The following is a 26243-nucleotide window of genomic DNA, read 5'->3' on the forward strand; positions in this document are numbered from 1 at the left end:
CAATATGTTCACAGTCCTTATCATGGGGATGGGATTATGGCGTGGCTCTTTTGAGACGCTGACAAATCCCAGCTAGAATTTACCTTCTTAGCCACAGTCACATTTTTCAGACCCTTCTGAGCGCCATACCTCGTAACTTTCAGAAACAAACTTTGGGGAAGGCTATCACCCCTGGCCCTATACTTCTCACTTCAACTCCTCTGTTTACCATCTCCATGTCAGTTCAGCCACCCACACCCATGACCATACTGTGGCACATGGAAGTTGTGTTTGTGAAACCTCTGCTGACCGAGAAAAGGTCTTTACTTAGCTTTCTTTGTGGCATTCAAGCGGTTTGTACTGCCCACTATCATCAACTTATCCTATCACATTGTAATAGCTTGTCTATCTTTGGTAATACCTGTGAACCCTTTGAGGGCAGTGTATTAATCAGGGTCTAGCATAGTGCTTTGTACTGAATGTTTGTAGAACCACCATCCAAACATACAGAATACAGGAAGTTGGGGAATATTATAAAGATCATGTGAACCAGCCAGGTGCAGTGGCTCAGGCCTGTAATCCCAGCACTTTGGGCAGCTAAGGCAGAAGTATCACTTGAGCTCAGGAGTTCAAGACCAGCCTGGGCAACATGGTGAGACTTTGTCTCTAAAATAATAATAGACTGGGTGCAGTGGCTCAGGCCTGTAATCGCAGCACTTTGGGAGGCCCAGGTGGGCAGATCACCTGAGGTCTGGAGTTCAAGACCAGCCTGGCTAACATGGTGAAACCCTGTCTCTCCTAAAAATACAAAATTAGCCAGGTGTGGTGGCACACACCTGTAGTCCCAGCTACTTGGGAGGCTTAGGCAGGAGAATCGCTTGAACCCAGGAGGCAGAGGTTGCAGTGAGCCAAGATCATATCACTGTACTCCAGCCTAGGCGACAGAGCAAAACTCCATCTCAAAAAGTAAATAAACAAATAATAATAAAAAGATAATATGTGCCAACCTCTTCTAAAAAGGAAAACAAAACCAGTTAGGTGGTCCACACCACCCTACCAAAAAAAGTGCTAGTTTAGATTTTAAAAGGTAAGGCAGAACAGGCGCAATAGCTCACGCCTGTAATCCCAGCACTTTGGGAGGCTGAGGCGGGCGGATCATGAGGTCAGGAGATCGAGACCATCCTGGCTAACCCGGTGAAACCCCATCTCTACTAAAAATACAAAAAAATTAGCCAGGCGTGGTGGCGGGTGCCTGTAACCCCAGCTACTCAGGAGGCTGAGGCAGGACAATCGCTTGGACACGGGAGGCAGAGGTTGCAGTGAGCCCGCGATTGTGCCACTGCACTCCAGCCTGGGGGACAGAGTGAGACTCTGCCTCAAAAAAAAAAAAAAAAAAAAAAAAGTAAGGCAACCTACTCAAGGTTATCAGGTAACAGGTTAGGGCCTAAGTCCAGAAGAGTGTTCTTGGCACCAGTGTGAAACCATCCCATTCCTTCCCCATCAACATAACCTAGCCACCTAAGGAACACATCCAAGGCTCTGCAGCTCCGTTCTCACTCTCTCCCCCACACAAATTACTCAATCCAGTCCACTATCAGTTTAGGTTTCAGGGCACAGTTTATTCAAAAATTTTAAGTAACTGCAAGTCCCACACCCAATTCCAATATCTATCCCCTCCGTATCTCCACAGAGGGGCTGTCTATCATATGTGGGTGGGATGGGAAAGGAAGAGGTATGGTCCTATTATGCAAGTTACTCGCCAGCCTTCAGCTTGTGCTGTCCCAAACCTGAGTCCCTCTGACCAAGGCAACTTGTTCAGAGAGCAGTGGTGCCACCCTGAGAGCACTTTAGGACAGTGCCATCTCCTGAGATCACTAGTCACATTCCAGTCATTGTGACCAATATATGAGTTACCAGTGGTGGTCAAAGGTAGACCAGAGGCACAGGCTGTTGAGGGAATACCCTCTATTAAAGAAGGTTCTAAGAATGAAACATGGAATGCTCAACTTGTTAAAGTGCTCAACTACAACATTAAAAAAGTGTTGGAAAGGTGTCTACTGGTGAGAAAGCAAGGTACAATCTGAGGGGCTCCTGGAAAGATACAATTTTAAAAGTACACAAAAGGAATTCTGCTTAAATCATTCCAGCAATGAGAGAGAAAAAAGTTTAGAGCTTAGCCTCTGAATTACTCAAGCTCTAAATCAAATGTATCCGTAGGTGGAGACCAACTCCTTTAATTCCTCATGGAGACGGAATAAAACATTTACCACTGTCTTTTGCTCTAATTCTTCTCTCACTAAATAATTGAAAATCTGGTTTCCTTAATGGACATCACCACTACAAAAATGTCCACCATGGGCAAGTGATCAACTTAAGTATGAATGGCCTATAAACTGCTTTCCTGCAGGGTTGGCTAGCCAAAACCTGGAGTGGGATGAGAAATTTGAGTTTCCACATCTGCCAGGCTGAGAGGCCCATATCTTAAAACAAGAGGTCCATAATGTATCAATGTATCTATTCTCTTGGCATGATTACAAGATCCATGACTGGTGTGCCATGGTAGTGAGGGAAAAGTACCCATCAGCAGCAGTGGTTATTTCATTCTAGAAGCTAGTATATAGCCTCAGCAGTCACTTGTAAGTCCAGTGGGCAGTGGCCCAGCCCTGGCCCTTGCACAGGTCCCGGTGGCGGAGAAAACAGGCATGGACTCGGAAACGACGGCCACAGTGGGGACAGGCATGCAGGGCTCCAGCATGGGTCTTCATGTGCTCTGTCAGATGGTGCTTCAGCTTGAAGCGCTTGTTGCAGACGCCACAGCCAAAAGGCCGAAGGCTGAAGGTCAGCATGATGTGCCGGTCACGCTTTGGCTTCACTGCAAACCGCTTCCCACACAGGCAACCAAAGCGTTTTCCATCTGCAGGGGGTGTTCCCCCTAGCTTCACAGGCCCATGAACAGCCTGGCCTGCTCCCCCAGGTCCTCCTCCCCCTGACAGGATTTCATTCCCATGAAGATCCACTGGTTTCCAGGATGGACCCCCTCCCCCAGATGTTGGCCCTGCCCCTGAAGGCAACAAGAACCCTAGCTCCCCATTCCCTTCAGTGTCCCCTCCAGAAAACACTTTGGTTTCCTCCTTTGCTCCTCCAGGCTGAGTTCCACTTCCTGATATCTCCTCCTTAGGCTCGAAGGGTTCCTGCTTAATGTAGAAGATTTTAGGGGGCAGCGCAGTAGGAGGGGCAGGAAGCTCAACTGGTGCACTCTCACCCTCTGGAAGCTTTCGGGGAGTAGCAGTCACGGGCAGTGGGTGGGGTCCATGAGGACGGGGAAAAACCCCTGATACTCTCTGGGGCTGAGGAGTCTGAGAGAGTGTGGCTGACCCCTGGTCCTCATCATCATCTTCTTCCTCCTCCTCCTCTTCTTCTTCTACCTGAATTTGCAGCACTTCTCCCAGTTCACTTCCCTCCCCTCCCACAGGGCTCTCAGTGGAAGCAGGGCTTTCAGTGGAAGCAGAGGACTGTACTGGAGTCTGGAAAGGCGAAGAGCGAATGCACCAGCCTCCTGTAGAGGATGTAGTGGAAAGAAGGGCATGGTAGGAGTTTGCTCCACGGGCTGAAATTCCACCACCTGAAGTTTCTAATTCTCTAAGAATCTCTGAGCACTGATCTACTACTTGCCACATTTGAAGGCCACTGGCCACAAGGAGATGAGCAGGAAGAGCATCCAGTGGTAGGCGGAGACGCCCTGAATAAATGAGCTGGAGCAGCCCTTCGAAGGCATCGGCTTCAATGACACTCGGCAGAGTGAGACGAGGTGCATCCCCCAGAAGCAGCTTGTCATGGAAGTAAGGAGAGGCAGCAGCCAACACTGCTTTATGAGCCCTAAGTTCCCGGCCCTGCACCAGGAGGGACACATCACAGAACTTTCCCTCTAGCCTGTGGCGGTTCAGAGATTCCAGTAGCGATGAGCTATGCTGCGGAAACTCGATCTGGATTGTCCGTGGGGCTGGGTTGCAGGTCGGGGAGGCGGGTACGGGCGGCAAAGGCGTTGGGGTTTCCATGGCCTCCTCGAAGGTGAGAAGAATTGGGAAGACGAGAGGGGCCTGGGGGTAGACTCTACGCGGGATGAAGGCTGCAAAGGAAAAAGATGGAGGTCACAGAAGCCCTGGATAAAGGGAGCCACATCTCTTCAAACAACTCCCTCCCCCCACGAGCAATAACTGGAAACTTTTAAGTCAGTGGCGGTTTCTGCAAATCAGTCCAGCACACCAAGAAAGAAAAACAAACAAACCACCACCACCACCAAACACCAACCGGGGTTGTAACTTCCAGCCCCCGTGGAAGATGCGAAGGAGGTCCTTCAGCCACGAGCCTGTCTTCACCTGCCCAGAACAGCTCCTGCCCCGCCGCTCCGTTCCGCCTCACAGTGCCCACAGAGGTCTGCTCCCGGGAAACCGCGGTCACCCGGACACCGGGAGTCCCGGCCCGGCTGTCCTTCCCGCCGACACGCCCCCGCCGTTACACACGCGGCGCTGCCCTCGCAGCTACAGTGCCGCTACAGCTCCGTCCCAGGCCGGAAGCCGCCGCCTCCCCGCCGGACGCCGTCGCAAAGTGCGGCGGGCGGAGCTAGAGGCGTAGCCAATCGAGGAAGGGCAGCCTACAAGCCTCGTGTTGACTGGCTACCGCAGACGAGGAGGGCGGTGCTAGTAGGAGGGCGCTGGCTCAGGGTGCCAGCGTATCGGGCGTCTGGGGTAGCTGCCGAAGTCCTCGCCGCTACAGAGGACCGAGAGCCAGGTCCCAGGAGAGAACAGACCGGTCGGAGGGGGCGGGCCGTCAGCCGCCCCGGAAAGCTGCGTTTCCCGGTGATTAAGTGTAGCACCCGCCCCCGGTAGGTCCTGAGAGGGGCAAGATTAGTTGGGCACTTACCATGTGGGCCTGGCACTTGCCCACATCACCTTGTGTCCTCCCACCGGCCCTGCGAGGATGGGGGTTGCCGTCCTCAGTTTCCAGGCGGGGGAAACGGGCTGGAAGCGTCACTCAGTTAATAGTAGTGGACCTGGGACTGGATCTCAGATTTGCTAAGGAACTAGGCAGGTTCTTTCCTCTGTTCTGCACAGGAGCATTTTAACCAGCAATTAAAGAAACCTTACTTCTAGGTGATTTTTAAAAGAGATAAATGTGGATATATACATGAATTCTTTTATCAGATAACGCCGCTGTTCCTGGCCTCAGACTAAGTGACACAGTGGTGAGGGGAGGGAGAGACTGGAGAAGTTTGGCCAGTGCAAAACTCCTGCTCTAAAATATAAAAACTCTCATTGGGAGGGGAGAGTGACATTTTATGAGGAGAGTGTGGCATCAGGTGGGGATGTACGGTTTTCCTCTCAGGCTGTCAGCTTCCTTTCAGAAAGCAGATCTTACCACCGTACAGGTCTGTCTGGAGAGCCCTGCCTAAGAAAGTCGGCACAGCGATAAAAGAACAATCTCCGTTTATTAAACATGTTTTTTTCTGTTTCACCACACACTCCAGAAAAAAAGGAAATGGGGCTGGGAGTGGAGAAAAGGGGACAGCGAGGGGGGGATAGATAAGGCTGGGAGTGGGGTGGGGAGGGAGAACGAGAAAACAAAATAAAACAGGTAGGAAGAGCATCTCCCTACCCTTAAGGTAGTGGGTGGGGAGGGAAGCAGAGGGGCGGGGGGGGAGGGGGCCAGGAAGCTCTGTACAGAAGGGTTGCCCCCAGCCCACACACACACACCCCGGATATGTACAGTACAAACCCCAGATAATTACAACAGCCAAAGAAGAGAGAAGGAAGGTTGGGGAGGGTCCAGGGCTAGGGCCTGAGGTGGGGAAAGGGCACAGGGATAAAATTTCACATATTTACAACTTTTATATAAGTATAAATTTGGCCCCGGCTGGGTGTATGTGTGGGGGGATGGGACTGAAGGGAAACTGTCCATACAAAAGAAAGAGTAGAGTCTAGGAGAGTCTCAATACCAAACGCAAAAGGATGAAGGGAGCAAGGCTGGGTAGGGGACAGCAGTCAGGGAAGAGGGGGTGCCAAGGAGGGGCTTCTCCCCTCCCATGGCCTACCCACCCCAAACCCCATCCATCCTACCTCCCCTATCCCGCCAGAGAACTATGTACAGAGAAACACCGAAAAATTGTGGAGCTGGCGGGAGGGAGGGAGGTGGAAGGAGATTGGGAGGGGGAGGATGAGAGGGAAGCCCAGCCCCGTCCCACCTCCCCCAGGGGACAGAGTCATGGAAGGGGGTCCCCCAACACCCCTCCTCCAACACAGGTCCCCCCACCCCGGGGGAGAGAGACATGGCTTTTCCTAGAGTAAGTTCCCCCCTCCCCCTGGGAGTAGAGACCAAGAAGAGAGAAGGGAGCGGCAGGGGGGGGCTGTGTGTCAGAGTAGGACAGATCAACTAGCCTGTCCTCCCAACATACACACCCTCCTAAACCCTGACCCCTCACCCTAACCTCAATTCCACCCCACCCAACACACTGGGGGAGGGGGGGGCATAAGCCCCCTCACCCCGCTCTGGGACCAGCCGAGAGCAGATCAGGTGTGGGGAGAAGGGGAGACAACTCCCATTCCCCCCTTGCCGCCCCCTCCCTGCCCCGGTGGCCCCCTCCACCCCATCTGGGTTCTGGGTGGGGAGGGAGTAAATTTAAGAGGGGTAGGAGGAGAAGGAGTTTGTGCGTGCTGAGCCCCCCCAGACGCTCCTGAGAAATCAAGGGGTAATAGGGCCCCCTCACCTGGGGTCCCCTCCCCATAACAAGGGGGGCAGGGGAGGCCAAAATGGGGCGGTGGAGGGAGTTAGATTGTCAGCTCTGGTTACTGCTAAAAAAATCACCCTGAAGTTGAAAGTTTGGAGGTGCCACACCCCCAGGGTGGGGGTGAGGGTCTGTCCCCCAGTGCTCAGGGGAACGATGAGGCAGAGGATGGGGATAGCACCCCGGAGTGAAGGGGTCTGTGTGGGGTAGGCGGTGTCCTGGGGCAAGGGTCCCTGGGGGTCAAAGAGAGGGCAGCACCCCAATGGGAAGGAAAAGGGGGCGGCTGAGGGTCCCCGCTCTCCCTCCTGGAAATGGTGCAGTGGGGGGGGTGGGCAATCAGTGTGCCTCCCAGGGAGGCATTCGGGGAGGCAATCCCGCTGTTCCTCGGTGATGTCCAGTCCTGGTGGTTGGTGCTGTTACAGGGTGGGGTGCACAGGAAAGGAAGAGAAGGTCTGTGATGCTGGGTGGGCTAGTGGTCTGCGGTGTTTCGGAACTCGCCGTTCTCCGTAATCTGCAGCCGGGGTGGGGGTGGTGGGGCTGGGGGGGCCAGGCCGTTCCACGGTGGGGCCAGCGTCACACGCGGGTTTGTTGGACCCAAGGGGGGAAGCTGCCTCTCCTGCAAGACACCAAAAAGGAGAGCGCGGACTTATTGAGACGCTTCAAGGGGGCCTGGATGCCAGTCCCCTAGCAGTGGCCTCCCCTATAGCCAGCCCACGCCACAAGCCATGGACCACCTCCTCCTCCCAGGACAGTCCCCACCATCCTCCTATTTTGTTTCTCACCTGCAGTAGAAGTTAACGTCCTCTGGGATCAGAGAGAAGAGAATCTCACCCCTAGACTCCTAACAGGGGCCTTCAAGCCTTTAACCCAGAGTGTCACACCAGGAAACCAGATCAAAGCAGGAAGTTCCCACCGCACCCCCAACCTAACCCTTCTCTGGCTTCACCTATGTATATTCCTGCCCATTCCACCCTCCTCCTCTTGAAACCCCCTCCCACCCATCCCCAATCCTAGGTGGGGAACTTCATGTTGAGGAATAAGGGGAGGCAGTACAGCAAAACCTCATTAATCCAAACCCCTGTGGATTTGGAATTTCTTCGTAATTTGAACAAAACCTGAGCTTGAGTTTTCCTTTATCTGTGAAGAAAAGGGGTACTAAGCAAATTAGTGGTGGAAATATGTCTGTAGGAGGGGATATTTAACCCATACCAGAAAACAGACTTTTGAATCATATCTATTCATTAATGCATGCTCCCTGAGGAGTGGAAAAAGCCTTGTTCATCGAGTTCTACTTACTGTATATATTTTGAAGACATGCATTTCATTAAATAGACACTGTCATTCAGTTTTGTCACTTATTCACAGTGGCCATCTTCTCAAATATAACATTCCAAATTAGAGAGAGGTTTAACTGTACTGGGGGGAGAGGAAGGGGATTCAGGGAAGTGATACGGGAAGGGAAAAATCTTATGGGAGGGCTGCCCCTCTCTCTCACAATTATGGCAGAAATGACTAGGAGCTTCTGCAGACACAGCATGCCCCAATCTCTGCATCCCTGGGAAGCAGAAGCCGGCTTTATTCTTTTCCACCCCCATCTTCTTTTCAGTCCTTCTCCCTGGGCTCCCAATTAGAGGGTGAGGGGTACCAGACCCAACTCCTACCCCTGGTCCTACTCTCATCACCTCCTATAGCTGCTGGACCAACTCCTGGTTCCTGCCCTTAGTTCTGTTCCTCTGCTGGGAGAAAAGAAAGCCATCTGAATTTCCCTACACTTCTGGTTGGGAAATTCACTTCCTTCTCTCTTCTTTGGCTGTTGTAATTATCTGGGGTTTGTACTGTACATATCCGGGTGTGTGTGTGGCGGGGGGGGGCTGGGGGCAACACTTGGCTTTTTAAAATTCAGGCTCAGAACTAATTTTTAATTAATGGCTGAGTTGCAGAGGGACCAATACCTACCACAAGTGGTTTAGAACAAATATCCAAATTATTACTTGGGCTACATGGCATTTAGGCTTGGCAATATAGCTATGTCTGACCTTAAGATACAAAACCTTCCAAGTAAAAGCTTCTATGTAAGCTCTCCCTTCCATCCTAGGATTAAGGAGCTAACCTCTCAGGTCGCCCAAACCCCAGCCTTGGGTATGAGATACCCAGCAAAACTGCCTTCTTAGCTTGCTGGGTATCTCACACATTTTCTGCAAGTCAGTGAGAGGAAATCACTTATGGTAGGGTATCCTGAGTATGGCGGGAGAGCAGGAAAGGAACCCCCATATTCTATTCCCTGTTTGTCTGCTGGTGACAGCACATAAGCATGCCCCGGACACCCCCATAGACCCAAATTTAGAAAGTGGATAAATTACGGTGCCATTATCCATTTTACAAAAGAATTCACTGCAGGAGTCCTTTAAATGGCAAAGTCCCCTGGTGCCTTTTAGCATCTGTTTATAGATCACCAGCTACTTTGACAGAGAGGCTGGGCAGACAGAGTTAAAATTACAGTGTAAGGAGCCACTGCCCACTACAGCTCAATCCCAAAGAAAATCGCATCTCAGAAATAATGTCTGTAGCTGACAGGTTCTCATTTACTGGCTTTTTAGGTAGGGTTATGTGTCCGGCAAGGCCACTCAATGGCAGGAGAGGGGGAGTGAGTGGCATCAGCAACCTGGGGATGTGAGCTCTGAGAGTACGTTCTTTACCATGCTGTTCCTGGCACCTCTGCCTGGGAATCAACATGCCTACTGAGCCCACGATCTGATCTAGGAGGATGTCTCTCCCCATTTCTAAACTCCCAGGCCACATGGTCAAGTCCATGTCCTAACATCTGCCTGAGGTTCCTTTCTTGCTCCTTCTTGTTCCACCCACCGTGCCTAGTGTCAGGACATCTCAATAGCATTTTTTCCAGGGTAGCCCAAGTCTCCCTGAGTTAATTACCCACTCCTAATTCCCACCCAACGGGGGCCAATATGAGCTCCAGATGCGTTCTGCCTCACAGATGTGAGGAGGAGGAAGAGAGAGAATCAGGTGAGGAGTGGAAAGGAGGGTAGAGAACCAATGTTAGGGAAGGAAGAGGAAAACCCAACCTACCTGCTGCAGTCAGCACAGCCCCTATAGCCAAGGTCCTCCAACCCATCATCGCCTCCACCCCATTAACAAACCCCCCCCAGCCCCTAAGGACACTCTGGTGAAATGGGGGGTGACAGACATACACTGGAGAGGTAGAGGAAGAGGAGGGCTTAGAGTCAGGAGGAGGCTGGGAGGGGGTGGGTTTTGCAGGGAAGTGGATGTGACCTGTGAATGTGCTGGGCCCATCTAGGGCCCAACTCTTGGTGTTGCTAAGGTATTGTTGGACAGTTCTGGGAAGCAGCAGCAAATGCTGTCTTTGGGTGGTGTCTTGGGAGATGGGTCTGTACAGGAGGTGTCAGAGGGCTGGAGTCTGTGGAGGTTCTCTGGGTGTGGAGGGCAGCAGTGAGAGGGGAGAGGCTCCGGAGGTGTTGGAGGGAGTGGGCTTCATGACCAACCTGCAGTGGTCCGGAGTCACCTCCCCCTGTGTCCTCCGCCCGTGGCCAAAGCGGAACCAGGAGAATTACCTGATGAGGAGCTGCAGTGGGAGAGAGTGGGGTCATGGGGTCAGGAGCCTTGGTGGGGGCATGGCAGGCAGGGGGAGCCTAGCAGTCAGAGCAGAGGAAAGAGGAGTATGGGTAGGAAAATGAGCAGAGTTTTGGGAAAGCAAGGGGTAAGGGTGCAGAAGGGAGGTCCTAGAAGCTGGCTTTTGAGAAGAGAGGCTGGGCAGCAGGCAGCTGGGAAGGTATGAGGGCCAGAGTGGGAGGGAGGCCAGAGGGAGGCCAAAGGGAGCCTGGACTTAAATTCTGAGGGAAAAGGGAGGTTACAGGATGGAAGGCCTTCAAGATCTGAAGAGTCAGGAAGAGGAAGCTATGCAGGAGCTGCCAAGGAGACAGGAAAATTGGGGAGCCAAGAGAACAGAGGTGATGGGGTCCCCAAGTTTTCAGGGTACCGGCCAGGGCCTAGGGAAACTACAGATCATACTGCCCTGTGCTCTATTCCAGAAAATAGCAGCTTCTAGCCCTCTGGCCCAAGAGCCCAGAGGAAGCTGAACAACATGCGTTGAACAGGAGTGGGCAAAGAAGGGGCAGGGGTTCACGGAACTAGGTGGGGTCTAGGGGCAGAAAGACCAAGGTTCTGGTAGAGAAGGTCCCGAGATGCAGACAGGAGTGGGAAGACTGGATGGGAAGGCACAGGAGTTGGGCTGACGCTGCTAGGAGTGACAAAGGCACAGACGATGGGATGAAGATGGGGTCACTAGGGGGCTGCCAGGAGCAGCCAGTGGACAAACTGCAGACTATGAGAGACAGATGGTGATGGGGCTGGGTGGCTGGTGTAGTGAGTGCACGAAAGACAGTGGGATGGATGGGGATGGGACACGGAGAAGATAAATGACATTGTAATTTCCACCTGAGCGTCGAGCAGCCTCTTCTTGGGTTCTGGCAGCGGCTCAGCCATGGCGGGGTGGTCCCGGCGCAGCTCCTCCTCCACCAGCATCAGCCTGAAGGGACGGGCTTCAGTGGGGTTAGTGGCGGGCACAGGCTCAGAGCCTGCCCATGGAACCCCACAGCTCTCTGGAAAAGCCTCAGGCATCCTTATCCCTTAGAATCAGAGTCCCTCCATTGCCATGACACAAGACTCCCTGTTACTCAGGATCATGCTCTCCACCTTCCTCCCAGGAACCCTTACACCTCCCTGCTAAGGCAGCTTTCTGTGCCTCAAAGACTTCTACCATCCAGACACCTCCAGGCCTCCATCTTCCCAATCAGGACAGTAGTGCCCCTTCCCCAGACCTTCCATGGCTGAGGACCTGGCTTCTGCATCCCCCATGTCACCTCACTGTGAAGATCCTCAAAGTGATTTCTCATAAAGGATATCAATTAGAGCAGTGGTTTTAAAAAAATATTTCAAGAAGTCCTTTTCTTCTAATTAAATCTTACATAAAATACATTTAGAATGGATCAAAATAGAGGTGGCTCTGGTTGGAGTGGGGCCCAGGGGCACCCCCCTCCCCGCAACCCCACCACTCTGAAGGTAATTGACCTCTTTGCTGAGGATACCCTCTTTGGAGCCCAGGGCTTGCTGGAGCAGCTGAAAACATACACAGGCTAAAAGACCCTTTCTACAGAACACCTTTCCAAGGCTAGAGAGGGAGGGTCTGCCCAGGAAAGGCAGTGGCTACTCTGGCTAGGGAGCCCTGCTTAGGTTTGGGGTGAACATCACAGGTTAAGTTGAGAATAACCAGTGGGGAGTCCTGGCCTAGGGTGAATGCAAATGCAGTGATGGTTGGACAGGAACAGGTACATTTTCCAAGGGCTTCTGAAGCTACTCTATCAGAAGAGAGGTCAGGGTTTAGTAAAGGGATATTTAATGCACTAAGCAGGTTGCGGTTTCTCTCCATCTGGTGATAGTGGGTGGGTGGCTTCCCGGGGAGGAGAGTGGTGGGCTCTCCTGGTGGGCTCCTGAGTTTGGGATGGGAGTCAGTAGTCGCTCGCCCACTTGGTTTCTTCAGCCTCAAGCTCTCCCTCACAACCCCCTCCCCAGGCCGCCCCTCACCTGCCAATGATGCTCTTGATCTGCGAATCTTTCTCTGCCTGCTGCTGCCTTAGCCTCTTCTCACTCTGCTCCAGTCGGGCCTGATACTGCATCAGGATTTTGCTGGTCTGTTCTTCCTGGGACAGCAGCCTCCGCTCATACTCTTCTAGCTTCCGGTTGGACATGTGCAGCCGCTCTTTCAGTGAGTGAATCTCCTCCTCGTACTCCTTCACCTGCCCGCCGGGCACACGACCCCGCACTGTGAGGGGCGCCCCACCCCAAGCCCACCACCCAGCCTCCATCCCTGTCTGCCGAGCACAGCCACTGCATGGTAAGGGACATCCAGCTGCCTTCCCCAACCCCTTCCCTGCCTGTGGATCATATCCACACACCTGCTTTTGAGAAGAACCTGCCATGGTGCTGAGGCTCCCTCAAAATAGAGCAAGGTCACAGACTCCCACACCCTGAGGTCTATGTATGGCACTTCATGAAGACCCACACAGAAACCTAGACTCACAAGCACACCTTGAGTAACTGTGCTCAGAAATTAAAAATAGGGTGACTCTTCAGCCCTAAGCCAGGCCCCAGAACACATGCTGGAGACACAGGAAGAAAAGGCAATTGATGGGGGAAAGGCAGGTGTTGTCCTCCATGTGACCCTCTCCTTGGCTCTGTCAAGGAGCCAAGGATAGGGGGTCTACAAGTGAATTCTAGACTGAGAATCTAGGAATTCCAGAGCTGGAAGAGTTCAGAAGAGTCATTTTATCTGCCCTATTGGCTCTAGAGTTTACAGCTGTGCTGTCTAATGTAAGAGCCACCAGCCCACATGTAGTTATTTAAAATTTAGGCCAGGCACGGTGGCTCAACACTTGGAATCCCAGCACTTTGGGAGACTGAAGCATGTAGATTACTTGAGCTCACAAGTTCTAGACCAGCCTGGGCAACATGGCAAAACCCCGTCTCTACAAAAAAAAGAAAAAAAAAGAAAGAAAAGAAAAAAAAGAAAAACCAGCCGGGCATGGTAGCACGACCCTGTAGTCCTAGCTACTCAGGGGGCTGAGGTGGGAGGATGCCTTGAGCCCAGGAGGCAGAGGTTGCAGCAAGCCACATCTGCACCACTGCACTCCAGCCTGGGTGACAGAGCAAAACCCTGTCTAAGAAAAATTACAAAATTAAAATTAAATAGAGCTAAAAATTCAGTTCCTGAATCACAACTAGCCACATGTGAACAGTACAGATTACAGAACATTTCATCACTGCAGAAAGTTGTATTGGATAGTGCTAGTCTACAGCCTTTCTCAACAAGGTTTCCTCATCTGAAGCACAGAACAGAAAAAAAATGATTCAAAAGACTATTCCTCATTCTCTGAAGAGGATACAGACATGTATCACCAACCCTTCTACATGCAGAGGAGAGATGTGAATTAACTTCCTACGGTGGCTGCGTTTGGGCTAATATTAGGGCTTAATTCTCATTAAATTTGCTGGTCAAGCCCATTTGAGTCAGTCCCCACATTTCCTATGCTCAAAAACCACTTCCCCATGTTAGGGTCATATGTTGTTTATATATGACCTAATCCTGCAGCCACCCTCTTCCTCAGGCCCTAGGAGCAACAGCTTCCTCAAGTAACTTTCTGCTAAGTTATCTGTGTGTGCCCCAGAGCTCTTGATGCCCCTTGCCCTCAGCCTCCACCAAGTGAGGGTCCGGATGGCCTTTTCACACATGACCAATACATACTACTTTACCACATGCATCCTCTGCCCACTGAGTAACTTATGCCCATGGGACAGTGACTGGGTAGGCCAGACATCACTTGTAATATAACTGCATCCCCCTCCATCCCCACCCAATTTATTAGCTCCTACTGCCAGTAAAGTAACATTTCCTTTCCTAAGCAGTCACAGGAGCCAGGGCTTATGTTCCTCCTGGGGAAGAATATGGAGGTAAGCCTAAAATAGATGATCCCCAGATAGTCTACGATATATATAACCTACAAAATAGAGTTGAAAGTGACTTTTTAACAACTGTGTGTATCTGGTCTCCCCAGATGGACTGAAGGCTTCTCAAGAGGTAATCACGTCTTTGCCTTTTCTTTCTACCATAACTACCTGACCCTGGAGGTTTCCCTTGGAAGTGACTAGAGATCTCCCCTGTGGGTAAAAGGAAACATTGGGGCTTGGAGCTGGTAGAGCCCACCGTACCCTATCCAGCCGGCTCTCATCCATCGATTTTGAGTACTCCTTGAGCTTGTACTCTTCCCGCTCGATGTGGGCACTCTCGATGTCAGCCGACAGGTGAGGCATATTGGAGACCCAGGCCACTGTCCGCTCAGAGGCTGGCATTGTGGGGTTCAATGTGGACGGTGTCTGAGAATGCTGGGACAAGGCACAGTGAGGGCGAACAGAGAAAGGAAAGGTAGGAAAAAGCAGGGTACATTTAGAGGGCAACAGCACAGCCAAAGGAGATGACAGTCCCAGTCCTATTGCCCTGCTGTAGCCTTTATCACCTCTGAATGCCAGAGATGTGAGTTGAATGCCAGAGAATTTCTCCTGTTACTGTTCTGATTCAGGATCTGATTTTTATGCCTCCAAGCCCCCAACTGGCCCTATTCCAGTCACCCCCACGCTACTTATGGATTAATCCCCTCTGGAATGAGAGTGCTAAGAGGGTTCAGTGCCATATCCTTAGTGCCTGGCATAGCACATGGCACATAGCAGGCCCTCTATACACATTTAATGGCCAAAAGGAGGCAAGAAGATTGTAACTTCAGGCCACAGACTCTGTTCCAACCCCACCCCTCCAATCTCCTTCTTCCCTCCCTGTCGTGACCCAGCCCGCCTTCCTCCTGCCTTCACCTACCTGCTTGGTGATGGAGGGCTTCAGCCCCCCACCCCCTCCGCCACCGCTGCCCCCGCTGCCCCCAATGCTGCCCTCCTTGCTGAGGCTCTGTTGCCGTGGACGGGCGGGGCCATAACTTGGCTCTGGGGACTGCAATAGATTCCCGCTGGATGGCCGGGGTTTCTGGGCTGCGCTGACTGTCAACTGCTGAGACTTGCCCCTCTGCAATGGAGGTGGCTGGCCCCCGCCACCCCCACCGCTGCCCCCACCGCTCCCACCTCCAGGCCCTGAGGGGGCTGGCCTCTGGGGACCAATGGTGATCTGGGGAGGGGACAGCATGTGCTGCAGGTTGTCCTGGAGTGAAAGCTGCCGACGGGTGAAGTCAGTGCCAGAGGGTCCAAACTCATCACTGTAGCTGTGGCTATGAAGGATGGAGGCAGCAGGGGGCTTGGGGACCCCGGAAGAGAGGTCCTCACTCTTGCTATAGCCATGGAATGGGGCAAAGGTGTCCCCAGGGGGCTCTCCACCTCGGTGGTGGTGATGGTGGTGGTGGTGGTGATGGGAGGAAGGTGGGCCATGGCCACCGCCCCCGCCATGGCCGCCTGGGGGACCTGGCCCATCAGCAGCCATGTGGAAGAGAGGGTTCTGGAAGGAGAGGGGTATTCGCAGTTGCTGGGCAGGGACACCGTCTGTGGTGACACCCATCTGGCTGAGGCGCATGCCAGCTGCCGTGATGGATGAGCCACTCCCCTGGGAGAGGCGTCCAGCAGGCGCAGGCCGTAGCCCCAAGGCTGCTGTCAGCGAGGCCTGGCTTGAGTGCAGCAGGTCCCCTACGGCTGCCAGGTTCGAAACACTGCTGCTGTTGAGGCGGCCACCAGGCCCATCGCCCTGTAAGTCCAGCATGGACACACTCTTGTTGACACTCAGCATCTTCTGCTCTGGCTCTGTGATGTCCGAGCTGCTCGTGCAGTATGCTGGTGAGGAACGGGCCAGGGGTGGACGGCTTACATAGAACAGGTCTTTACCCCCACCAGGTGGTGGTGGGGGTGGCTTTTCCTTGGTTGGGGAGGGGAGGCGAGCCATGTCCATAGAGCTGTCAGAAAGGAAGGGGTAACACAAGCAGAAGGTAAGGTTGGGGCTCCTAGCAATTGAGCCTTGCTGTGGTCTGGCATAGGCCTTGGGGTGAAAAGTGGGACCCAGAGGGAAGGGCTGAGAGCTAGCAGTGGCAGCCCTGAAGAGGGAAGGCAGGGAGGATGGGAGGGGACGGGTGGGTAAAGGGAAAGGACAGGGCCCCTCCGGGAAGGGGGTGAGGCCTAGAGGAGGGGAGATGGGGGCAGCAAGAGAAGGAATGGGGACAGGGCTGGGCAGATATGGAGGAGATGAGGTCCATGGAGGAGGAGAGGAGTAGGGCGAAGGCCAGTGGAGCAGGAGAGGGAACAGACAGGAGAGGAGAGGAGGGCGGGGGAGGGGAGAGCCCCTCACCTGTTGAGGCCTCGAGCCATGAAGGACTGAAGGTCGATGGAGCTGGAGAGAGATGGAAAGAGGGGCGAGCACAGACAGAGAAGGAGAAAGATATGGACAAATGAAAGGAGAGGCGGGAATGGTGGCATGGGTATGGTGTCATGGAGGAAGACACGGGCAGAGGAACAAGCAGGGCCATCATCAAAATAATGAGCAGCAAATGAGGCACGGGCACCACCCATGGGAATTGAGGCTGGGACTCTGGAGCAGGCTGCAGGCCCTACTAGGCTTCTGCTGCCACTGCTCTAAGTGCTGGATCATGGGGAGGTCTGTGAGGTTTTGGTTGGGGGCTAGGGGAAGTGCTTATTCACTAGCTATTACTGAGATGTTTGAATATTTTGACACATAGCTGACATGACGTGCTGGCTGAACCTCAGCCTGGGGACAAGCATAGGCAAGCAGAGGGACAGCAAATCAGAGCTTGCAGCAGGGATGCTCTAGGCTTACAACTAAGCCGTGAGTTGGTGGAGCCTCAGCCCTCTTCCTAAAGCTCCACATCTCTCACTCCCTCAGGCTGTAAAGGGCTCTCAGCCTACCACTGACTGTACCTGTCTCCTTACCAGTCTTCCCTGAGAACTTGGTGCTTTTTCCTTTTTTCAAGCCCTAGAGAGATGCGTGTGGGGCCCAATGAGGAGTATCTAGAACAGGAGAAGGGCTCCTAGGGCACAGGCCTGGCTGTCCCAGGGTGCTCACCTGTTAAGGTCCCGCATCATGTAGCCCTGCATCTCAGCCGATGGCCCCCGCAGTACCACGGGCTGAGGCCGGGGCCGCTCACTCTGGCGGCTTGGCTGCCTTTGGATGTTGGGGTTCCTCAGAGCTGTGCTGATGTCATTGAGGAGCCGGGGCAGTGGGCCCAGCTTCAGGAGGGCTTCCTGGAAGGGTGAGGCTGTTACCTGGGGGCTCAGTGCCCAGCTCTAAGAGGGCCTCTGAGGGTACAGGTGGAGGGGGTCTGAGCTGGGATGGTAGTGGTGACACCTCGGGGAACAAGGGGAGAAAAAAAATCTTCAAAGGGTAGTTTCTTAGGCTCCAGGAACCTCTGGAGTCATCTGGGGATAGGGCAAAGAGGGGATCTGCTGACCTTGCTCAGCTGGGGCAGCACCTCCCAGAGCAGGGCATGCAGTGTGGAGAGCTCTCGGCCCAAGTCGATGTAACCCTCAAAGCTACTGCTGTTGGTTAGCGTGTCCAGGTTGGAGATCTCATACAAGAACTGCTGCATGGAACCCCATTCCAGCTCCAGAAACTCATTCATGAAGCCCAGAAAGTCCTCCTTTGAGGTAAACCTAGCCAAGAATCCAGAAGATAAAGGTCACAGACACACACACAGAAAAGGTGTCATAGCCTCCCCATCTCAGGATCTCTGGGGACTCAGGAGACCCTTCTTGCCCACCCCCAGCCCTGCCACGCCCTGCCCTGCCCTCTCCTGAAGCTTCCCTCACTTGGAAAAGTTGGCCAGGTTCTGGATGACCTTGGCAATGAGGGTGAGGGTGCGTGAGGTCTGCTCATCTGGGTACTCCTGCATAAGCCCAAAGAGACTGGGCGACATAATCGCTGGGCAGAGGAAGCGCAGGAAGAGCGAGGCGCTGATAAGCCTGTCTGCGATGTCCTCCCGGCCTCGCTCTGCGCAGCGCAGCCGCCACGAAGCAAACACCTCCTTCAGCTCCCTCGGGAACACGCTGGGGGGAAGGGGCGGGGAGACAGAGAGAGAGAGAGAGAAAGAGAGAGACCGGGACTGAGCCCCAGAGACCCTCAGCTTCCAGGGAACATGCTGAGGGGGGTGGTAGGAGGTGAGGGTGTGGAAACAGAGGTGAGAGAGACAGGGAAGGAGGGACCGCAGGAGCAAGATGGGAGGCTGCTTGAAGAAGGGGGCCATGGCAGAGGGAACAGACAGATTAGGGAGAGAGAAATGGAGGGGGAGAGAAGGTGAGGGGAGAGACACGTGGGAGAGAGATGGAGGGGTGTGGGAGAGAGACAAGGAGAGGAGGAGAAGAAAAACAGACACCAGGGAGAGACAAAGATGGGAGAGAGATGGAGGGTCACTTGAGGTACAGGGAGCTCGGACCCCCCAACTCTTCTGGATTCCAGGGAAATGGGGATGGAGGTGCCCCAGGCATGATCCCCAGTCCCTGGAATGGCTCAGAGCTCACTCCCCCCACCTCCCAGATCCACTTCAATGTCCCACTGACACCTTAAACTCTACTGGTGTAAAGCAGAGCTCACCACCGCCCCCACACCTCCAACTGGCTCCTCCTCCTGACTTTCCTGGTTGTCAATGAGGCCACAGGTCTCCCAATCACCAGCCTCATGGCCTCTTGAGTCATCCGTGACTCCCCGCAGATATGCTCCCTCTTTTCCAATAAGCTGACAATTCCTACTGATCCTTTCCTCAGAGGGTCCTTCCAGTAGCTCCTTCCTAACTCTGTCACTGTTCTGATTCAGGATCTGACTTTCATGCCTCCCAACCCCCAGCTGGCTCTACTCCAGTCATCCCCCCACATACACCCCTCTATTCTACTATTTATAATCTACTTATGGATTAATCTTTTTTTTTTTTTTTTTTTTTTGAGACAGAGTTTCACTCTTGTTGCCCAAGCTGGAGTGCAATGGCGTGATCTTGGCTCACCACAACCTCCGCCTCCTGGGTTCAATCGATTCTCCTGCCTTAGCCTCCCAAGTAGCTGGGATTACAGGCATGCACCACCACATCCAGCTAATTTTATATTTTTAGTAGAGACAGCGTTTCTCCATGTTGGTCAGGCTGGTCTTGAACACCTGACCTCAAGTGGTCTGCCCACCTCGGCCTCCCAAAGTGCTGGAATTACAGGCATGAGCCACCGTGCCCAGCCTATGGATTAATCTTCTAAATCACAATACTTCTGATACCTTTAATGGCATCCCAAGGCCTACCAATGACCTCAGACTCCTTGAGGCCTTCCAGTTTCTAAAGCTAATCTTCCTGCCCAGACATCTCTCCCACCACTCCCCATCATGAGGCACATGCTCCACTAAACCTGATGTAATTGCTACTAAGCTACTCTAATGTCCCCTGATAACTCCTGGGCCTTTTCACCATCACACATGTGCCTTTCTCACAGCCTTCTTCTGAAATGTCTTTCTTGCCAACTATGTCCACATATCAGAACCTAAACCAGTCTTCAAAGCCTACCCAATGGGGCACCTCTTCCCCGCTTATCTCAATTAAAGCTCTGCCTTCTCTCTGACCTTCTATCACACAGAGGTGGGGGGACCCTTACTCAGAACTTACACACCATTATGACTCTGTGGCTTTTTTTTCCCTAATTTGTCCCCACTCATTCTGGTGGAGGCCCTCTGAGGGCAGGGACCAGGCCTCTTTCACCTGTTTGCTCTATAGTGCCTAGAACAATGCTTTGCCCATAAATGGTTCTCAGTCCTCTTTGAGGATGGACAGATAGATGAACAGATGAACACATAATTCCCCCGACCCTGGCCCCCCAGCCCAGCGTTCCCAGTCTCACCAGTGGGAGTTGACCACCTTGCACAGGGCCAACTCACAGCACATTCGCAGGTTGGCCTGGTGCTCTGCCAAACTGGACGCTGTGCACTTGATAGGGTCTACCTCGCAGTTTTCCTCAGACTCATACAGAGCACGGATGAACTCTCCTGGAGGGTGGCGGCACAAGAGGGTGTGGTCACACTTTTCAAGGGCAGGGAAGGGGGTGGCCAGGGTTGGGGAAATTTCAGAATCAGGTGTTGGAGGCTGGAGTCCTAGGACTCTGGGTTAGGAAGTATCAAGCTGTGGAAGCGTGGACTTGGGATCTGGGGTGGACATCTGGCAGGTTTGGGAAGAAGAGGGCCTAAGTGTGGGCCATACCAATGGCATCCTTGAGGTATTTCTGACCAATCAGTCTCATATACTCTTCTATGGCTTTAGTGGCGAGCGTGTTCTCGCGGAATATGAGGTGCTCCCGTTCCATGAACCGGTCTACCTCAGACATGGCCATGTCTGAAAGGAAGTCCTGAGGCCCAGGAAAATCCAAGTGTCAGCCTCTGCACAACCCAATCTCGTGAATTTGCCCTGTCCTCACTAACCCCCAAGCAAGTGCCCATTCCCAAGTCACCTTTCCCTGAGGGCACAACACTCACCTTGGCCTTGCCTGTACTCTGCAGGATGTGAACTAGTGCACTGGCAACCTCCTCCTTGCCTTTGACATTCAGGGCAGGCTCCAAGACTGCACACAGCATCCGATAATGGTTGGTGACATACTCTGCAAACTCTTTATATAGCTCCATGGGCAAGATGCTCATTGTCTGGTAACGTGCTTTCAGCCGTACAGCCGGGCAACCTCCTTTGCCCTTGCCCCCTGAGCCGCCCCCCGAACCTCCTCCCCCTCCCGAGCCCATGCCCCCAGATCCCCCACTGCCTGTTGGCAGGGTTACAGGGTACCACTGCTCTGTGAAGTGGCGCCCAGCCAGGGTGGCCACTGGCACAGTCACCAGGCCGACATAGCCCGCCTTGTCCTTCTTGCGCTTTTTGTCTGAGTCACGGTACAGATGCAGCCGCAGGGCACGGACAGCCGGCAGGTTGTTAAACTCGAAGTGCTCGCCCCAGAAGACGGTGTCCCCTGAGGCAGAGCGGGGCTTGGAGGTGGTGCGTGCATACAGCATGTCATCCAGGCAGAGCTCGCAGTAGTACCGCTTCTTGGGGGGCAGCTCTCGGGCCTCTATGATCCACAGCTTTAGCACATTGTCTACCCGGCGGCTGTTGTCCTGGCATGGTGGGGTGGGCACGATGTTAAAGGGGGAAGGGACAGAGAGACACCAAAAGAGGAGAGACAGTAAGAAAGTGGGATACAGACAGCAATCATAGGTGAGACGGTGTACTGGGTTGAACAGTATCCCACCAAAACTCATGTCTACCCTGAACCTGTGACTGTGATCTTATTAGGAAACAGGATCCCTGCAAATGTAATCAAATTAAGAAGAGGCCAGGCACGGTATCTTATTCCTGTAATCCCAGCACTTTGGGAGGCTGAGGTGGTGGATCGCCTGAGGTCAGGAGTTCGAGCCAGCCTGGCCAACATAGTGAAACCCTGTCTCTAATAAAAATACAGAAAAAATTAGCTGGGCATAGTGGCACGTGCCTGTAATCCCAGCTACTCGGGAGGCTGAGGTAGGAGAATCATTTGAACCTGGGAGGCGGAGGTTGCAGTGAGATGAGCTCATGCCATTGCACTCCAGCCTGGGAAACAAGAGCGAAATTCCATCTCAAAAAAAAAAAAAAAGGCCATACTGAATTAGAGTTGACTCTTAATCCACCTTATAAAAATTGATGTCTTTATATGGAGAGGGAGATTTGGAGACATAGAGATACAGGATACAGAGACACACAAAAGGAAGCCAGCTACATGAAGATGGAGGCAGAAACTAGACATATGCAGTTACAAGCCCAGGAATGCCAAGGACTGCTGGCAACCTCCAGAAGCTAGGAAGAGGCAAGGAAGGATTCCCTGCTACAGCATCAAAAGGAGCATGGCCCTGCTGATACCTTGCTTTTGGACTTCCAGTCTCCTGAACTGTGTGAAAGAATAAATTTCTGTTGTTTAATGTGACCAAGTTTGTAGCAGTTTGTTATAGCAGCCCCAGGAAACTACTCTAGAAGCGTAGTTCATACACTAGACAACACAAACAGTATTGGAAAGAGTTTTAAAGCTGGAATAACAAGCCAAAAATATTAATGTAGAATTTAAAGGGAACTGGAAAGTCCTGCAGAGACTATCAGAAATTGTGAAAAAAGAATTGTATATAGAATGGGTAAAGCTTGGCCAGGTGTGGTGGCTTATGCCTGTAATCCTAGCACTTTGGGTGGCTGAGGCAGGCAGACAACTTGAGGTCAGGAGTTTGAGACTAGCCTGGCCAACATGGTGAAATCTTGTCTCTGCTAAAAATACAAAAATTAGTCAGGTGTGGTGGTGCATGCCTGTAATCCCAGCTACTGGGGAGGCTGAGGCACAGGTATGGCTTAAACCTGGGAGGCAGAGGTTGTAGTGAGCCAAGATCACACCACTGCACTCCAGCCTGGGTGACAGAGTAAGACTCAGTCTCAAAAAAATAAAATAAAAAAAAAAAAAGAATGAGTAAGGCTTGACAGTTGGTATAAGGGCCTGGGGGGATACAATTGAGCACAAGCTAATGGGAAGGCTCAGGTGATATTGCAGTGTGTGGAAAAAGAACATGGTGTTTGTACTCTGCATAGGTCAGATCATGTCAGCATCTTGGGTTGAGTTCTTTAAGGACATCAAGACACAAGAGTTCCCCCCAGAGGAGGGTGACTACGACTGTAAGCTTGCTAGAAACTGGGATACAGAGAATAGCTGACAGAACTGAAAGCATGAAGTTTTGGGAAGAACACAGACTCACAGAATTTATGTGCCAAAGGGAACTTAGAGATCATTTAATCCAACCCTAAGACAGTTCCCTCTGTCTTAGAGAGGAAACCAAGGTACAGAGACTTGGCTAAGTGTATTTTATGTGTCCTGCGGGGTTTTAGTGAAGCATTCCTGCCTGCAGGGAAGCTAGACTAAAGGATTTCCAGAGCCCCGTCAACTCTGTAAGTCTACGACTTATATGGCAGGGAAAGAGATAGTAAGGCAGGGTAGCAGTACAGAAAGTACAGAAAGAGAAAAGAAATGGGGGACTCAGAATAATGGGGGTCTCCCCCTTCTTGTCCAGGTACCCTGTACTTCAATCCTCTCCTTCTCCAAGCCTCTCCTCCTTTAACTCACTTTCCTCCCTAGGCCCCCAACTTTCCATGTTGGCGCAACCTTTGCCCTGCACAGGTTATGTCCCCTTTATTCCCCAATACCTTGTTGGGCTTTACTGCCCGCTGCAGATTCTCAATCCATTTGTCTCTTTCGGCTGCAGACCGACAGGCAAAGCATTTTGTTCCTGATGAAGTTGTTACCTAGAAAGGAGTGTGGAGTTGAGGGAAAGGGCTACAAAGGGAAGGAGACTCTGCTACTTTCTCTTCCTCCCTGGCCTATCCTCCTTTCTTCCAGTCCCAAAAGTTTGTTTCCTTGATGTCCCCACCTGTGCCACTTTCTCTAGACCTCTCTGCCCCCCACCTTCCATTGCCCCTTTCCTTTGGCCCTCCCCAGCCCACTAGACCCAGTACCTCAAAACAGAACTCCTGGCCCAGGATGGAGCTGTGCACTGGCTTGATAATGGAATCTTCATCCAAGTTGAGCTCCAATGCCTCAGCTGCACTGCTAGGACTCAGCAAGGACTCATGAGAGTGCGACTCCTTAAAGCTTTGCATCAGCCGGGCCCTGGCAAGCAGGAGGTTCAGGAGAGGCGGGGATCAGGGCCCCCCACTCTTTTTTTTTTTTTTTTTTTTGAGACAGAGTCTTGCTCTGTTGCCCAGGCTGGAGTACAGTGGTGTGATCTCGGCTCGCTGCAACTTCTGCCTCCTGGGCTCAAGCGATTCTCCTGCCTCAGTACACCCAGCTAATTGTTTTTCTTTTTTTTTTTTTTTTTTTTTTTGTATTTTTAGTTGAGACACGGTTTCACCCTGTTGGTCAGGCTAGTCTTAAACTCCTGACCTCACGTGATTCAGCCTTCCAAAGTGCTGGGATTACAGGCATGAGCCACCACGCCCGGCCCCACTACTCTTCTTAGACACATAGGGATCCTGCACCATCAGTCTGTTCCAGGATGGAGACTTGGAGAGAAGGCCCCCTGAACACCCTTCCCAGACAGGCACTGAAAGAAACCCTGCCTATCTCAGGAAGGACATGAGGGATGTGAGAGAAATGAGAATCCTTTAAGGAACTCCCCTGCTCCAGCTGGGCCTGGTGGCTCACGCCTGTAATCCCAACACTTTCAAAGGCCGAGGTGGGAGGGTCACTTGAGCCCAGAAGTTCGAGACCAGTCTGGGCAACACAGTGAGACCCTATCTCTATTTTTAAAAAAAGGAAAAAAAAAAAGAAACTCCAACCATCTCACACCTAAGGGATTGTGAGGACTGGGGATACCTAGAAATATCTCAACCCAGAAATGGACCATGGCAGAAAAGAAAAAAAAAAGGAGAGAACAAAGTGGGCCTGGGGCACTTCTAGGTAGTACCTCCAGGTAACCCCAGAAACCAGAGCCTCAGTATAAAGGAAAAAGTGGAAGAAGTGATGGCACAGAAAAGAGATATGTCTAGCCTGGGCCTGGCACACAGCTAGTGCCTAATAAACATTTAATGATTCAAAAAGTGCCTAATAAACATTTAATGATTCAAAGAATGAATGAACATAGCATAAGAGGACAAGTTTTAGCAGAACCAGGGGAAAGAGTGAGGGAAAAGCATATGAAACAGGAGAAAGCTAAGGGCAAAAAAGAGCTGAATGAGGATAAAAGACAGAATATGGGGACTAGGGAAGAAGAGAAGGTAGGGCAAGGAGAAAGGGGAAGACAAAGGTATGTGCAGCAAGACAGAGGACAGGAGAAGAGGAGGAGGGCCAACTGGAGAGGTGGCCAGGAGAACCGAGGTGGGGGCTAAGAGGGGATGGAATGCAAAAAAATCACTGCAGGAGGGCAGAAGATAAAGGGGACTGGGGGCATGGAATAATGAGGGGTAGGATAGCAAGCGGTATGGAGATGGGCAGGGGATGAAGAGTAGAGAGCAGTGGGAAAGCGGGAGGGGAGCTCGGGTGTGGGAGCCTCCAAGAAGTTATTTATAGCAGCCCCGTCATCGCAGGCTCTGGCTGCCGTCAGCGCGACGCTCCCCCGGCCCCCGGCCCCCCCCCGCCCCCGCGGCCAGGAATACCATGCCCTCACCCCCTGCCGGCCCCAAATCCAGCTCTGGCAACATGGGAGGGGGGCAGGGAAAGGTGTAACTCACTTTATCCCAACCTCCCTACCTGCCCAATCCTGTGGGTGGCCAGACGTGGTGGAAAGGGAGGGCATGGTTCTCCCTAGGGAGTGACTGGGTGAGGGGGAAACCCAGATAGGAACCCCAAATGGCAGACAACAAAGGCAAACAGTGGAGGTCTCCTTCAGCCTGGCCTCAGGGCCACTGCCTTCTGGACGTCTCTACAGGCTGCTTCTTCATGCCTCAGTCCATGGATTGCTCCCCATTCTGTCACCCTGCACACCTGTCCCAGACTCCCCTTCTCTGCCATGCTCTATACTGTCTCTTCCTTCACTGATGAGGTCCTTGAGCCCTAGCCATCATCCATTCATTCAGCCACCCCCAGCCCCGCTCCAACCTGCTGCCCTGTATTTCCTGACCTTCCCTGACACCCTTCCACCTAGAGCCTATTGCTCACTGACCTACCAACCCCTTCCCTGCATTCCTTAAACGCTCCTCCAGGGTCACTCTCCTCCTGTACAGCTCCTTTGATCCTGGGCTAGAGCCCATCCTTCTTGGCCTGAGTAGTCCCTGAGGAGTCACTACTTGGCTTCACCTTCATTCCCTTTCCAGCCTCTCTGTCTTCTCTCTGCCACCCTACCCCTCTCCTGCTACTCACAGATCCCTATTCTAGTTATTTTCTGTTCTGTCCCCTGCCC

The 26243-nt window shown here is 52.6% G+C and overlaps 2 protein-coding genes across 30 annotated transcripts in view; both read right to left on the minus strand.

Moving 5' to 3' along the window:
* Positions 1-1577: 1577 nt before the first annotated feature.
* ZBTB9 (zinc finger and BTB domain containing 9) lies at positions 1578-4555 on the minus strand. Of its 2 annotated transcripts, none has more exons than XM_015136114.3 (2): positions 4356-4555; positions 1578-4105 (listed from the first exon to the last, which is right to left on the minus strand). In XM_015136114.3, exon 2 carries the CDS (start codon positions 4032-4034, stop codon positions 2610-2612), a length of 1425 nt encoding a protein of 474 aa, XP_014991600.2. In that variant the 5' UTR covers positions 4035-4105; positions 4356-4555; the 3' UTR covers positions 1578-2609. The 2 variants fall into 2 exon arrangements, with proteins under 2 accessions (XP_014991600.2, XP_014991599.2); XM_015136113.3 differs by having other exon boundaries at positions 4288-4555.
* Positions 4556-5445: 890 nt separating this feature from the next.
* SYNGAP1 (synaptic Ras GTPase activating protein 1) overlaps positions 5446-26243 on the minus strand; it is a 33854-nt gene continuing 13056 nt past the window's right edge. For 5 of the 28 annotated variants that reach the window (NM_001438954.1, XM_028847673.2, XM_028847676.2 and 2 more), the window contains 14 exon segments: positions 5446-7373; positions 11228-11318; positions 12374-12585; positions 14555-14728; positions 15213-16284; positions 16674-16715; positions 17406-17584; positions 17791-17992; positions 18149-18385; positions 20207-20351; positions 20563-20707; positions 20835-21458; positions 23554-23652; positions 23863-24016. In NM_001438954.1, coding sequence (NP_001425883.1) covers positions 7227-7373; positions 11228-11318; positions 12374-12585; positions 14555-14728; positions 15213-16284; positions 16674-16715; positions 17406-17584; positions 17791-17992; positions 18149-18385; positions 20207-20351; positions 20563-20707; positions 20835-21458; positions 23554-23652; positions 23863-24016 — 3523 coding nt within the window. In that variant the 3' untranslated portion in view covers positions 5446-7226. 28 annotated transcript variants of the gene reach the window in all.

This window comes from Macaca mulatta, chromosome 4 (assembly GCF_049350105.2).
Source record: "Macaca mulatta isolate MMU2019108-1 chromosome 4, T2T-MMU8v2.0, whole genome shotgun sequence".
In the NCBI taxonomy this organism is placed as follows: domain Eukaryota; kingdom Metazoa; phylum Chordata; class Mammalia; order Primates; family Cercopithecidae; genus Macaca; species Macaca mulatta.